Below are 14,954 nucleotides of genomic sequence, written 5' to 3' on the forward strand. Positions count from 1 at the left end.
GCCGCCGCCATTCGCCGCTCGGTCCCGCCCCGGGGCGGGCACGGGGGGGGGGGGCTGAGGAACTACAGCTCCCGGCGGCCTCCGCGGCCGCTCCCCCTCCTCCCCCCGCGGCTTCCGGCCGGCCCGGGGATGGCGCGGTGCTAAAAGGCGCGGGGCGCGCGGCGGCGCGCGCGGGCCTCCTGGAGCCATGTACAGGTACCGGGACACGGGCATACAGGGATACTGGGATACGGAGACACGGGGACAGGGGTCTCGCTGGCAGGCTGCGCGTGAGCCCTCGCGGAGGGAGCGGGTGGATCCTCGCCGCTGCTTAGGGGTGGCGGGCTGTATAGGAGGACCCCGGGCGCTGGAAGCGGGAATGGGACCCCAGGGGAGTGGGAGTGGGTCCCGGGAGAGCGGGAGTGGGTTCCTGAGCGCGGACGCGGTGCGGGGCCACACGCGTGTGCGCGCCCGCGGGATGCGGGACGTGCGCGGGATCCCCGGACCGCTTCTCTCCCGCCCTCAGCGGGCGGCAGTCGGGATCGAACGCCCGCCGTTCCCCCCGTCCATCCCGCCCCGCTGCCCGTGCGGGGGTCCCGGCCTGACCCGGTTTTGGGGTCTGTGAGGCCGCCGCGGGGGTCGAGCCGTGCCCGCCGCCTCCGTCAGTCCCCTCGCCCGCCCCATCCGGGAGCGGGGCGCCCTCAGTCCCTGGCGGGATCTCACCCCGAATGTGCCAGACCGAGCACACACCTGCTTATGGCTGTTGCTGGTGCTTCCAGCGCCCACAGATCCCCCGTTTAATCGCCCCGCGTGTGGATGTGGGTTACGTGTGAGTTGGAAATGCTGCTGTGCGGCCGTCCCCGTCATGTGTTTGGTCGGTCTGGCGGTACCCTCAGAGCCTGTGGGTTTTGCTCTGTCTGCAGGAAACACCTCCAGGAGATCCCATCCTCCAGCACTAATGTTTCCACCAGCTTGGACTGGGACTCCAGCAAGACCCCGGAGTTCCTGTCGAGCGTGGGAGTGTCTGTCCTTAAGAAAGACAAGCTGGGCAACGAAAACATGCCGCAAGACCTGCTGGTGTCATCAGGCTGTCCTGCTCCAAAACGGCAGAAGGGGTTTGTTATTGTGCGCCGGCCGTGGCTGCTCCGAGAGGCAGAGCCAGGTACGATCACCCTGGTCCAGGTTCTGCTCACGCTTCAGTAGAGGTGGACAGTGGGCATCACAAGTTGCCACTGCCTTACTGTTTACTTTTTTTGCTCTTATCCAGCTGAATGTCACTTTCAGACCTGGTGGCTTTCAGGCCTGGGTTGATAAACCCTGTTTTATGTAAGCTTTTAAACAAGGGTGGTGTGTCTGGCTCCAGAACTGTGGCCAATGAAAAGCATGGGTCTCTCCTGCCTAGTCCTGACAGCTCCTGTCTGTGTGCTGGGGATTTGTGCTGCATGTCCCTGTGTCTACCTGCTCTTTCTGTGTGGGACATGGGTGGCACCTTGGCCCAGCAGGGCCTGTTGCAAATGAATGTTTTAAGGTTGCTTGAAGAATCACTGGCAAAGGTATCAGCAAAAGCAGATTTAATATAAAAGTGAAAGCACAACGAAGTTCATTGGCATTCTTCACTCTACTGCTTACTAGATGGTTAAAGCACAGAGAAAAAGCAAAGTAAGATCTAAAATCAATCACTCAAAACCCAAAGTCAGCCCAAAAAATAGCTATGTTGAGGCACAAGATTGAGTAGACCCCCTGGCTAAACTTGAGCCCTGGAACTGACCAACAGTTTAGGCCTAAAAGTTTAACAGTACTTAACAGCACTTAATTGATAGCTTCAGTTAATTTAACAAAGGATTCATACAGAATTTACAGTAGGCACAGCAGTAACTCACTTATAGGCATAACTTACAGATCTAAAGTATTTGAGAATCTAAGAGAGCAACATTCACAGTACATTTGCTTTAGCTTGTTCACTCTCAGAGGCACACAGACCTGAAAGAGTATATACAAGGTATATACTGTATATACAAGGTATATACTGTATATACAAGGTATATACTGTATATACAAGGTATATACAGTATCCACCTGTGAAAAATTCCCCTTGAGTTCAGTGAAGGACTCATGTCAGATGCCTTTGCATCTTCTCAATGGGCAAAGAGTTGAGCCTCAAATACTGCATGTATCAGCCCAGGATCTGTCATTATCGTTTAGTGGTCCTCCAGGTATAGCAAATTTGAGAGTTTGCTGGCTCTGAGAGGCCCCCCTCAGAGGGAGATGCTGGTCACAGCCTGCTGTGCTCCAGGAGACCTCAAAAGGAACAGAAGCACAAGTGGTGTTCCTGCAGTAGCAGGGATGAATGAGGAGAGGAGTAGGAAAACCCATCTTATTGATAAAGGATTGGTGCCGGGAGCAAAATTTTGTTTTTATTTGACCACGGGGCAAATTCTATGTACCTAGAGTCAGATGGGCTTCTATCTGGCAAGGGCAGAAGGGCTCTAGCCCATAAGTTGTTGGGGTGATCACAAGGGCTTTAAACTAGGTTTGAAGGGGGAAGGGGTTGAAACTAGGCTCTCCAGAGATGAGCCTAAGGGTAGAAAGCCAGAGTTAGAAGTCAAATCAGCAGCTCAGCTGAAGTGCATGTACACCAATGCACACAGCATGTGTAACAAACAAGAGGAGCTGGAAGCCATCGTGCAGCAGGAAAGCTATGATGTAGTCACCATCACAGAAACGTGGTGGGATGACTCGCGTGACTGGAGTGATGCCATGGGTGGCTACAGGCTCTTCAGAAGGGGCAGGCAGGGTAGGAGAGGTAGAGGGGTGGCTCTATATGTTAGAGAGTCTCTTGACTGTAGAACTTGAAGTCAGTAACAATAAGTTACTGTGCCTGTGGATCAGAATCAAGGGAAGGCCAACCAGCCTGACATCCTGGTGGGAGTCTGTTACAGACCACCCAACCAAGATGATGAGGGTGATGAATTATTCTACAAGCAGCTGGCAGATGTCTCAAAATCGCCAACCCTTGTTCTCAGGGGTGATTTTAACCTGCTGGATGTCTGCTGGGAACTCCACATAGCGGAGAGGAGGCAGTCTAGGAGATACCTAGAGCATATAGAGGATAATTTCCTGCTTCAGCAGGTAAATGAGCCTACCAGGGCTGGGGCCCCTGTAGACCTGCTGTTCACAAACAGAGAGGGGCTAGTGGAAGATGTGGTGGTTGGAGGCAATCTAGGGCACAGTGGCCATGAAATAATAGAGTTTTCAATACTTAGGGATGCAAGGAGGGCCATCAGTAGAACCTCTATGCTGGAGTTCCAGAGGGCAGATTTCAGCCTACTCAGAAGACTGGTTCAAAGGGTACCTTGGGAAACAACCCTGGAAAACAAAGGGATCCAGGAGGGATGGACATGCTTCAAGAAGCAAGTCTTGAACGCACAGGAGCAGGCTGTCCCAGTGTGCCAAAAGGCAAGCTGGTGGGGGAAGATGAAGGGTCTGGCTGAATAGGGAGATTTTGAAGGAATTTAGGGGAAAAAAAGAGAGCTTACTGACTATGGAAAAAAGGGCTGGCTACTCAGGAAGAGTTTAGGAATATAGTTAGATCATGTAGAAAGAAAATTTGAGAGACAAAGGCACAATTTGAACTCAAATCTAGCCACTTCTGTCAGGGATAACAAGAAATGCTTTTACAGATATATCAGTAACAAAAGGAGGGGCAAGGAAAACCTCCATTCTTTGTTTGACATGGGGGGGAACATAGTCACCAAAGATGAGGAAAAGGCTGAGGTATTTAACACCTTCTTTACCTCAGTTTTCAACAGTAAGACAGGTTGTCCTCAGGGCAACTGGCTTCCAGAACTGGTAGACAGACAGGAAGCTGAATAACCCCCCTTTAATCCAGGAGGGAACATTTAGCAACCTGCTGAGCCACTTGGATCCTCACAAGTCTATGGGATCAGATGGGATCCACCAAGTGTGATGAGGGAGCTGGCAGAAGAGCTCACCAAGCCACTCTCCATCATCTACCAACAGTCCTGGCTCACTGGGGAGGTCCCAGATGATTGGAAGTTAGTGAATGTCACACCCTTCCACAAAAGGGCTGCAAGGAGGACCCGGGAAACTACAGGCCCGTCAGCCTGGCTTCAGTGCCTGGCAAAGTTATGGAGCAGATCATCCTAAGTGAGATCACACAGCACGTACAGGATGGACAAGGGATCAGACCCAGCCAGCACGGGTTTAGGAAGGACAGGTCCCGTCTGACCAACCTGATCTCCTTTTATGATCCAGTGACCCACCTGGTGGATGAGGGGAAGGCTGTGGATGTGTGTACCTGGACTTCAGCAAAGCCTTTGACACCATCTCCTGTGGCATACTCCTGGAAAGGCTGCAGCCCATGTCTTGGACAGGGGCACTGTCTGCTGGGTTAGGAACTGGCTGTTGGGCCATAAAGGGACTGGCAGGGAAAAGAGCAGGACTGTAACCTGAAGACCTTGGACACTTGAAGGGGTTATAAGATGCTGGGTTCCTTTCCCTGGTGTCAAAGTGTGTTTTCAGTATGAGTGAGTATGGGATGCAAAATAAATAAGCAGCTCTCTCCAGACACTAGGCTATCATGTGGAAGGTGGGAACGGCCTCAGACAACCCTGTTTTTAAGTAAGACTGATTGCTGGGTCATAGGCAGCTGTAGCTGAGCTTCACCACCCAGAAATTTCTGATGTGAATTGCAACACCTTCTGGAGCCCTGTATCTACTTGTGAGAAGCTGAGATTGTACCACATCCTTTCAGATAATTCTTGGGGTGGAGATAGCATGCCTGTTTTAGGGAGCAGTTTGTAGTACCTGATTTTTTCTGTGTATCACACAAAAGCATAATTCACCTTGAGCTCCCTTCTGAGACCCTTGCATGCATAGGAAGAGTGGGCATTTCAGAAGGGAAAAAAATAGAGGATCACACAAGCCTTAGAATAGAAAAGCAGTAACTAAGATGCTCTTGTTTCCCAAATGAGTATGTGAATAATGATTATTGTCATTGTTATCAGTAAAATTGTTTTTCCATGGCTTTAGTATGTATAGAGAGTTGATATTATGGGAACTTTGGCATTTACCAGGGATGACTATGCAGAGATGGTAATAATATCTTCCTACACTGAAGAGCTGAAAGGGGGACAAATAGTGGGCTGATGTCTGTATAGCCTAGAGAGGTTGTAGAAGTGCTTTTAACAGCCAAACCAAACAAGGCATCTCTCAGCAGGCAAGAATGAACCAGCTTTAACCAGAGTGTGTTTTGCTCTTTCCCTAAAGGTGTTTCTCTGGATGCGCTTCCAGATGAATTACTTTTGGCAATCTTTGCATATTTGCCCCTAAAGGACTTGCTAAAAGTTTCAGTGATTTGCAAGAGATGGCATCGTCTTTCGTAAGTATTATTTCTCATAATTTAGTACTAAAGAAACCTTCATTTCTGTGGACTATTAAATGATATGGTTGTAACCTTGTTTATTCATGTATAATTCAGTTTATGCCATAGGTGGGCTATGTGGATATATAATCAAAAGATGCTTCACATATTTTAACATTAATATAGTCTATTAAATAGTTTTCCCTCCTCTCAGTCTTTTTTTTGACACTGAAAACTTTCTGTGGTTGTTGTGACCCTTTTAAACTCACTAACGAGTAAAATTCTGTGCCTCAGGTTCGATGAATCTCTCTGGCAGACTCTTGATCTGACTGGTGGGAATCTGCTGCCAGGAGTGCTTGGACACCTGCTGCCCGCAGGTGTTACTGTATTCCGCTGCCCAAGAGCCTGTATTGGAAATCCATTGTTTAAAACAACCGAGTAAGACCTTTTCTGCATGTTCTGGATCCTGAAACTCTGTCTCAAATATTCACAGTTTTTCTATGTAGTTTTGGTTTTAAGGTAGTAGCAACCAGTAGCAGTATTTGTGCTGTTTGTGGCCTGTGGAAGTGCTGGTCAGTGGTTAGACATGTGTTGGAACAGGAGAATCTGCATTCACCTGTCAGATATTTAAAACCAAGCCAATGTGATTTTTTGAAAGTATCGAGTGTTATAATGCACTTACAGAACCATTTCTTGGTTCATTTCTTGTAGAACCAAGAATTGTCACCATCTGCAGCATTTTATATGGGACACCCAAAAAAAAATTATTTAACTGCAGCAGGGTAGACTTTCAGGTGTTATGAGGAATTGTGAATGCCTGAAATATGAGTTCTGCAGTTTTGTCTGGTAGCTTAGCAGTAGGCCCAGCAAGCTTAGTCAAATACTCAATGTGCAGCTAAACACAACAGTAGAACTAGTTTGTGCAAGTTTGTATGGTTTTAGTGTGTGGGATATATTTGTGAAGCCTGTTCTAACGCAATTTTAGCAACTTGACCTTTTCTTTTTTTTTTTTTTTTTTTTAGACTTCTCAGACTTCAGTACCTGGATTTGTCAAACTGCACAATGTCTGTTGCAGATCTCCAGAGTATTCTTTGTCTGTGTGAAAGATTGCAGAACCTCAGCTTGGAGGGACTAGTGCTTTCTGACAACATCATCAAGTGAGTGACATGTTTGGGAATATTCTGTAGATACCTTCTGTTGTGCAGGCTAATGAAAGAATGCAGTGGAGAGTTGTTCCTTGAGAAGTCTATTGAAATGGCCAGTTTTAGGCACCTAACAGGGCAAGCTGGCAGGCTAGATGAGCTACGTGTTCCTATATTCCAAGAGATGAGGTGGAGATGAAACACCCCTATAGAAAAGTGTGTCTTGGTGCCATTTTTTTTTCCAAAAATTCCCCAGAGTAGGAGGAGGTTGGAGAAACTGCTCATCTCTCTAGGGTTTGTGTCCATTGGCTGTTCCCACATCCAAGCTGCACGGCAGAGCCACTTTTATTTTCCCGTTTTTGTGCTCCCAGAAGAACTGTGTGTTTGGTATGCAGGTTCTCTTCTATTTTAAGGCCTCTGGGTGGCTCTACCACCACATGCTTATTGTGCTTCTGCACTATTGCTCACTTCTTTGTTGAACTTCACTCTGAGGTCGTGGAAAATTACAGATTCTGTCAAGCAGGCGAACTGTTTTTTTTGGTTGTACTGAAAAGACACTCTTGGGTGTGCAGTCAGTCTCCTGTTCAGTCACATTAGGTGACTGTGGAGGTGCCAGGACCATAGGTCAGATGGCAGAGATTCTGGCTGTCCTACTTTCTGATGCCTTCCTCACTCCAGAGAGGGGGAACCAGACACAAATCAATATAGTTTGGCTTTTGATACCAGGTGAAAACTATGTGAAAACTGCATACTCATCAAGCATTAATGATGGAATTTTATTGCCTTGGGTACAAACGTAGATACTGCACATGAGTTTTTCCAGGTTTTGCCAAATGCATGTCTGCTCTAGTCTTGCAAACAAATGTGTTCAGGGGATGCTATTTGGATATGTTTTGTTGTAGAATAACCTTTGTCTTGCAGAGGGATGACATCAGAAATGGGACTGTTGCTTTGTCTTTTGTTGAGGCATAGTCATCTCTGATAAGCTATGGTATGTGTTTATTGGCATACAACAGAAGGTGGTGAAAAGAAATCTTTTCCTTGTAAACTTGGTAGTTCATAAACATGCAGACTTGTCAGGAATGTCAACTAAATAGACAGGTATCCCTTTCAATGTTGTGCTTTGATTTAGCAAGTACAGAGTTGAGACCGTTAGTGACTCAGGTTTGTCAGTTGATTAAAGATGCAGTACTGCTTGTTTAGTGAGTCACTGGTGCCTGGGATCCTAGCTCCTAAAAATAAATGTGCATCCTAGCAATGCCAGCGATGTTCCAACATTTAAATTTTATCAGACTTTTTTTTTTTTTTCCCTCCCCAGGAGCATTGCTAGGAATCCCAATTTGATACGACTAAACCTTTGTGGGTGCTCAGGGTTCTCTGCAGAAGCCTTGGAGATGATGTTGAGCAGCTGCTCTGTGTAAGACAAAACCAGTTTTTGCTGTTCCTGCTTACTGCTATTCCTGAGAAAAAGGATCCTTTTTATTTTTTTCCTTGGGCCTCCCAGTTATACTTGTATCTAACACCTTTTCTTTTTTTTTACGTGCCTGTTTCTGTTCCTAAATGCCTAACAGTTGAATATTAGCGGAATAGTCAGGTAGTTTCTCTCCATCATGCTATTTTCTTCCATAATAGCAAAGATGCACTTTGGTAGTTTTTCCTTATTCATCCTTGTTGGTGGATAAAACCCCATTTATGTCCCTTTCATATCCTGTAAATTCGATTTTCTTAACAAAAACAGTATGTGATTCTCTCAAAGTGAAAGCGTATGCTTTGAAACTGGAAAGTGGAATCCCAGAGCTCTCTTTGCAATCAGAGTACAGCATGAATGCCAGAGAACACTGTGCCTTTCCATGGTAGAATATTCCTTCAGTAACCTTCTAGTTCATGAAGCACTGTGTTCAGATTTACAGCTCTTCAGAGATTAAACCATCTGCTGGCAGGAAGTCATTGAACTGAGCCCCAGTGAGTCTGGGATTTATATCCCAATCTTTCTGCTGACTTCCCGTGACATGCGAGACAACATATTTAATCTTTCCTTCTGCAAAAGCATGTTTTTTAATCAAATTGCAAGTTAGTGGACAGCCAAAGCCTTAATCTTGTTGCTTGGTCTGGTTACTTGGATCATGAGCTCTTTAGAGGCTGGCAGTCTGTGCAGTGCACAGTGAATAGCAGATGGCAAACCTGATCCTGGGAATGCTAGTGGCAATTTAACTGTTTTTTCATTTATGTAGAGATTGCCAGCTAAATGCTGTAGTTGTGCATTCCTCGTGTCTTTGTCCTCTGGTTACAGCTACACCACCTGCACACAGAACAATACTTCATCCAGCCCCATGGTGATAGACTATAGGTAATCAAGCACATAAAGAGAGTTAAGCTCACAGCACGACCAATGTTTATATAAAACTATAAAGTATTTTATGCTAATTAGGATTAATTGGTCATCTGACCAGTGCTAATGATGGATAGTGTTTTTTCCTTTCAATGTGACCATCTGTTTGGTAGTAACAGATTCAGGTCACAAACTCTGATGAAAAGACAGTGTCTCCCTGTGGCAGTCCTTGGAGAGAGACTCCACTTCCTAAGGTAGTGAATCATTCCAGGTGGAACTGGCTTTGGGGAGTCACTCTAACCCCTTGCCCAGATCAGAATCTAAAATTAGCACTGGCCAGGTTGATGAGGACTTTCTCTGGTTGGATCTTGAAAATATCCAAAGACCGATTCTGCTGGGTAACCTGCTCCATTAATTAGTGCTTAATCATTGTCATAGCAGAATTTCTACTCATGAATACAGGAACTTGGTAGTAGGTGTGTTACAAGTATTTCCTTTAAAAGTATCAACTGTAATAGAAAATATCAGAACTTGAACTGCATTTCATTCTTGTTAACAACTCTTTGTTCATTTGTAAATAGGCTGGAGGAGCTGAACTTGTCCTGGTGTGCCTTCACAGCCACACATGTCAAAGCAGCAGTCAGTCATGTTACTTCAGTAGTCACCCAATTAAATTTAAGTGGATACAGAGAGAATCTACAAATAGCAGGTAAATAGCAGCATGACAAATCTTTATCCCATTGTGGGATCTTTATATTTTCTTCTGGTTGGCATCCACTCTGTATATACAAAAATCATGTACTAACACTGATTTTATGCTCTGTATAGCATGAAGTTGTTGATGTCAGAATCTTACTCATATTTCTAGCTCAGACAAGAAGGGTGAGATGATTTTTCTTCTGAATTTAAAAAGAATCAGGTGAAAGCTCATTTCATCTTCAGTTAAAAGGTATAGCCCTTACTTCTGAAGCCCTTACTTCTGGAAGCCGGACTTGGTATTTCGCTGTGAATTGACCTTCCAGATACTGTTCCTGGAGCTTTCTTAAGGCTTCTACTGTTGTGGCTGCTGAAGGCATCTTCCAAAGGAGAAAAGTCACAGGAACTGCTTGAGTTTCAGACTGACATACAGATGCCAGTTAATTGAAATGCCAAATAATCTCAATAATCAACATTTAACTATTTGAGAGGGTAATAGAAAATGCAGATAAATCTAGATTTGGGGAGAGGGTACAACAAAACTAACAAGAGTGTAGGTAAGAGTGATATTGCTTTGGTGCTAAAGAGAAATTAATTTTCTCAATGAATGAATTTTGACAGTAGGGCACTAGCTGAAATGTGGGTGGTGACCTCTCTTATTTCTCTTTTAACATCACACAGACCTCGATATGTCTTCTCCTTGTGAGGAAATATGCAAATCTTATCTCAATCCCAAACCCACAAACAAATACGCTACATAATCTCCTTCACATCAAGAATTTAAACCTTCTGTTGATTGGACCATTAGAGACAACGTGCCAACCTCTTCTGTTTGCCAAACACTGAGTGACTTTACTCTGTTTCAGTGCAATAGATATGCCATAAGACTTGAATAGCACATTAATCATCATCATTTAGGTATTGTTTTCTTTAGTTCTTGCACATGAATTCTTAAATACCAAAGCTTTCTTGCATGTTGTTTAGCACCTTGCTAATAACAGTGGCTTTTAGGTGATATCTGAGCCACAGGTGAGTCAATGCTATTTGCACACAATGAAAAGGTCTCAAGAATTTACAGTTTAAATCAGGAAAACTATAATTTTGTCATGAGGAAAGAACTTTCTGTGGGTAAAAATAAGGATGCCTAAACTTGGTGTTCTGAAAGGGTATTTGATGTATGGAAAATTTCTGTTGCTTTTTCACTACATGTAATTATTTCCGTCATCTCACCATTACTATGTCTTGGTAGATTTCACAGAAATATCACTTGAATTACTCCCTTGCTAAGTTGGTGGTGCAACTGACTTTTAGGGACACTGCGTTGAACTAAATGTATCTGCTTTGCTGAGGATTAAAAGAAGTCCATGTAAAGTATCTTGATAGGCAGTCTGTATGCTGTCTTAAGCACGAATCTTTCAAACAAAAAGTTGAGCTTTAGTTGTGGGGTTCTAGTAGAGAACATACAAATGAACATAAATGGAAGTGAGTAGGCTGTATAAAGCGTGTTCATCTTGTTACTGAAAGGTGGGCTGACTCTGTGTGACTCTTTTCAGATGTGAAAACACTGGTGGAAAGATGTCCTTTTCTTGTCCATTTAGATCTCAGGTAAGATCTGTGCAGCTAGTCCTTAAATCCTTATGGCACAGGGGATTAGCAATAATACATGATTGCACAGCACTGCACCAGAAAATACTACCTAGGCTAAAACTACAAAAGATTTGCTATCTGGCATGACCTAATCTGGAGTAGGTAACTAACTTGAAGATTTCTTTGCTATCTCATCATAAATATTATATACCTACAGGATTTATTAACTAGCAAGTGAGGGTAGTTGATAGGTGGAATGGAGGAAAGCATTTAGATGCCTACAGTTTATGAGCCGAGCATCCTAGAGAGAGTTTAATTCTTCTCTGATATAAATTAGTTACTTGGCTACATAACAGTAAAAAGAAGGGTGTATTTTGGTTTTGACCTAGTCAATGACAGTATTTTGAAATCTTTCTGTGAAGAATCTTGTCTGTTCTTGGCAGGAGTTCTGCTGCAGACTATCTGTGTGAAGAGAAACTTCTGCTTCACTTGCCCTTCAGTGAAAATCAAAATTCCTCCCCTCACAGCACACATACACTAGAGATGGGTTGCTTCTATATTGAGCAAAAACATACTTTAGTGGTAGAAGTTGATGTTTATTAAATTTCTTGGTCTGAATTTTGGAAATACCAAATTTACTGCTGCTTTATACCTAAGCCTTTATTTAATGTGCTCTTCTGTACAGTGACAGCATGATGTTAAAGCCTGAGTGCTTCCAGTATTTTCGGCGACTCATGTTCCTCCAACATCTTTGTCTTAGTCGATGTTATCAGATATCACCTGCTGCCTTGTTGTAAGTAATCTCCAAATAGTTTTGGTTTGCTACTCATGCAGAGGGTAAGTTAATTTAAACTTGCTTTATTTTAGGTTTAGAATTGCACGTACTGTTTTGAAAAGCTTACTGGTGTGAGGAATTGTGAATAAAACTGAGATAAAATAAGCTGCTATAGCATGGGTAGCCGCTATAGCTCTAGGTCTGCTAGAGCATGTACCTTTTGAGAATCCAGACTGGAACCAAAGGTGTCTGAGATAATCTCTCACTGATATCAGTCTGCACTCATGGAACTGGCTGCTCCATGCATGCATTAGCGGCATTCTAAATGTTACTCATTACTGGAACTGGAGTTTCCAGTCCTGCCAGTGACCAGTATTGATGTCAGTCCTGGACTTCCAACTATGCAGCAAGATTTGGAAAAGCTAGCAGAGTTGACAGTACCTGTTGACTAGCTAACCTCTGTATATTTTTTGTGAGCACCTTTATTAGTTATTGATTGCAGCTGAAACACTTATAGTTACTTGTTTGTGGGGGTTTTTCCTGCCTTTTATTAGCATAGAAGATTTCAATCTCAATACTTTAAGGAAGGATGTTAATCCAAAGGATGGTCAACAACAAGAAAAAAGATTGTGAGTGGAACAGGACTATTAAAAATATGCATCTGAAGAACCTTTCCTGTAGCAGCGTGTGCCTGAGCCTTTTGACTTTGTCCAGTAAGATACACAGTTCATATAATGATAGGGAAAATGTAAAGCAATCAAGCCAGCTGGATACTCACCAAAACATTGCCACAAATTGGAAACTGATAGTACCTAGGGGCTTGTTTCCTCTGAACCATACCCTGAAACTTCATCTGGGGCAATTTCTTCCACTTGTTCTAAATTGTAAAGTCCAGGGAAATGAAAGGGGAAGAACCAGTTGGTTTTCAATCTGTGAGAGATCGATCAGCAAAAAATAATATATTCATCCAGTTTCATGAAGTATCAGGACAGAGAACTACTGTCAATTAAATGTGTTTAAGTAGTTACCCTCTTCTAAAAATTAGCAGAAATGGAGTTCTCTAGCTTGGGTACAGACTGAAAAAAAAGAAAAAAAATGTTTTTAGTTTCATGATTAATTTCATATTTTTCTAGAGAACTTGGTGAAATTCAAACGTTGAAGACTCTTCAGGTGTTTGGGATAGTGACTGACAGCTCCCTGCAGCTCCTAGAGGAGGCACTGCCTGCAGTGAAGATCAATCGTTCACACTTTACACCCATTGCAAGGCCAACTGTTGGCAGCAAAAAGGACCATGAGATTTGGGGAATCAAATGCAGATTGACACTGAGAAATCCTAGTTTCTTATGATATGTACAGTGCACTGGATGCAATGGACACACTGTGCATTGAAGCTCCTTAAGAAACAAAGTGCTGGAGCACCTTTAATCATAGTACTGTTATTGTAAAAAGCATTCTAATTTGCTCTTATACCTTAATGATGTTTCATAGTATTTTTTAGCATTGTTTGTACTTCAAGCCTTTAGAGATCTGATGATCTGTGAGCAATTGTAGAATTTTTCAGGCTTTTTTTTTTCTTTATACAGGGGATCTTTGAAAAACTTCCAGTTAACTCCTGGAAGAGTTAATTCCTCTTAGTTAACCTTTGCAAGCTGTTCCCTAACTCCTGGAACAGCTTGCAGAGGTGCTAGGTGTCTTAATAAGGTTTATTAAGGAATTTGCAGAGCTCAAAGTGAATAAGATATTAAACCTATTCAACTACTCAATTGAACAAAATGCACAGTAAGATGAAAAGCTGTGAGCACAAAAGAGGACTGAGTCTGAATTAATCAAACTTGAAAACAGTAACTTGGGGATGTCTACACTAAAGCAGCTAAGAGAGCTCAATACCGTACAAGTTAGGAGGCAGCATAAAGGAGCTACAGTAAAGTTTTTACTTAGCAGGCCACAAATGATAATTTTTTCTTCAGTATTGTGTGCTGTTAGCAAAATACAGTCTGAGAAGCCCATTCAGAATTAGCATCTGTAAAAATAGATGTTGGTTATCCATGCTGGTTTCACGTGGTAGTGCTAGGTTTTCTGATTAAATGTTACAGAACCTTAGTGTAGCTTCTGTGAGTCTGATCTCAGATAAAATTTCCTCCAAAGAACAACTGCAGCTGATATAGTGGTAAAAATATTGCAGGAGGAGGGCTCAAAAGATTCTAGATATGACCAAAAAACCAAAACATGGAACTGCAGCATAAGAATGCTGGAGGGAAGAGATGCTTTGGTGCTAGCAAGAAACATCAATTTTCTTTTGTAATAGTTTATGTTTGTAGTAGCACTTCACTTTTTGTATCTGTATCACTAACCACTCTTGTCTAGTGTGGATTTTTTTTTTTTTTGGTTAAAGTCATAGAAAAAGCTGAGGAACTGTCCAAAAAAATTTAAAAAAACCAAACCAAATAAAAGGATAGGGACAAGTAATGACTTTAACTGAAACTTTCATCTGCATCTATTATCAGGGTCCTTGTGCTTCAGGCTAGAATGTTCCAAAAGGTGTTCTAGCTGATAAGTTCTAGGGCAAAACTTGGACCCTGTGTAGGGCATAAATATGCTGTTGTTTTCCACATGAATGCAGTCAGCAGGCAGGTGAATTTATTAATGGATGTTTAAGAGTAGCCTACAGCATTACTGCAGGGCTGTTGCGTAGGTACAGTTTTTCCTGTTGCAGTCTGAAGAAAAGCATTCAGGTATTAATTATCTGGTGATGCAGAACACTTTACTGTGGGAAGATTGTATGAGTACTAGAATTTGATATTTAATTTGACTTTCTAGAGTACAGTAAATAAAACACATTATCATGCTAATCTGTTTTAAGTTGTTTTGGTTTTTATTCAGTTTAACAGTGTAAGTAACAGTTGATTCTTTAATGGGCTTGTGTCCCTTACAAAGATGTTAATGGGCAACATACCTTATGAAAACTGGAGAAGTAAGGGGATTTGGATATTCTACTGCCTCACCATTTGCTGCCTTAGTTTTAAGCCTTAAATTACTTCAAGGAAAAAAGTAAATCTATGCATC

At 43.1% G+C, this 14,954-nt stretch overlaps 1 protein-coding gene across 2 annotated transcripts; it reads left to right on the forward strand.

The window, feature by feature from the left end:
* The first annotated feature begins 121 nt into the window (after positions 1 to 121).
* On the forward strand, positions 122 to 14,286 carry SKP2 (S-phase kinase associated protein 2). Of its 2 annotated transcripts, XM_027634432.1 has the most exons (10): positions 122 to 195; positions 903 to 1,141; positions 5,269 to 5,380; positions 5,657 to 5,800; positions 6,385 to 6,519; positions 7,823 to 7,921; positions 9,415 to 9,542; positions 11,083 to 11,134; positions 11,802 to 11,909; positions 13,025 to 14,286. In XM_027634432.1, the coding sequence occupies exons 1-10, from the start codon at positions 188 to 190 to the stop codon at positions 13,236 to 13,238; spliced, it is 1,239 nt and encodes a 412-aa protein (XP_027490233.1). In that variant the 5' UTR covers positions 122 to 187; the 3' UTR covers positions 13,239 to 14,286. The 2 variants fall into 2 exon arrangements, with proteins under 2 accessions (XP_027490233.1, XP_027490232.1); XM_027634431.1 differs by lacking the exon at positions 122 to 195 and having other exon boundaries at positions 763 to 1,141.
* The last annotated feature ends 668 nt before the right edge of the window (positions 14,287 to 14,954 follow it).

The sequence above is a fragment of the Corapipo altera genome, unplaced genomic scaffold, assembly GCF_003945725.1.
Source record: "Corapipo altera isolate COAL_440 unplaced genomic scaffold, ASM394572v1 61411, whole genome shotgun sequence".
Lineage (NCBI taxonomy): Eukaryota > Metazoa > Chordata > Aves > Passeriformes > Pipridae > Corapipo > Corapipo altera.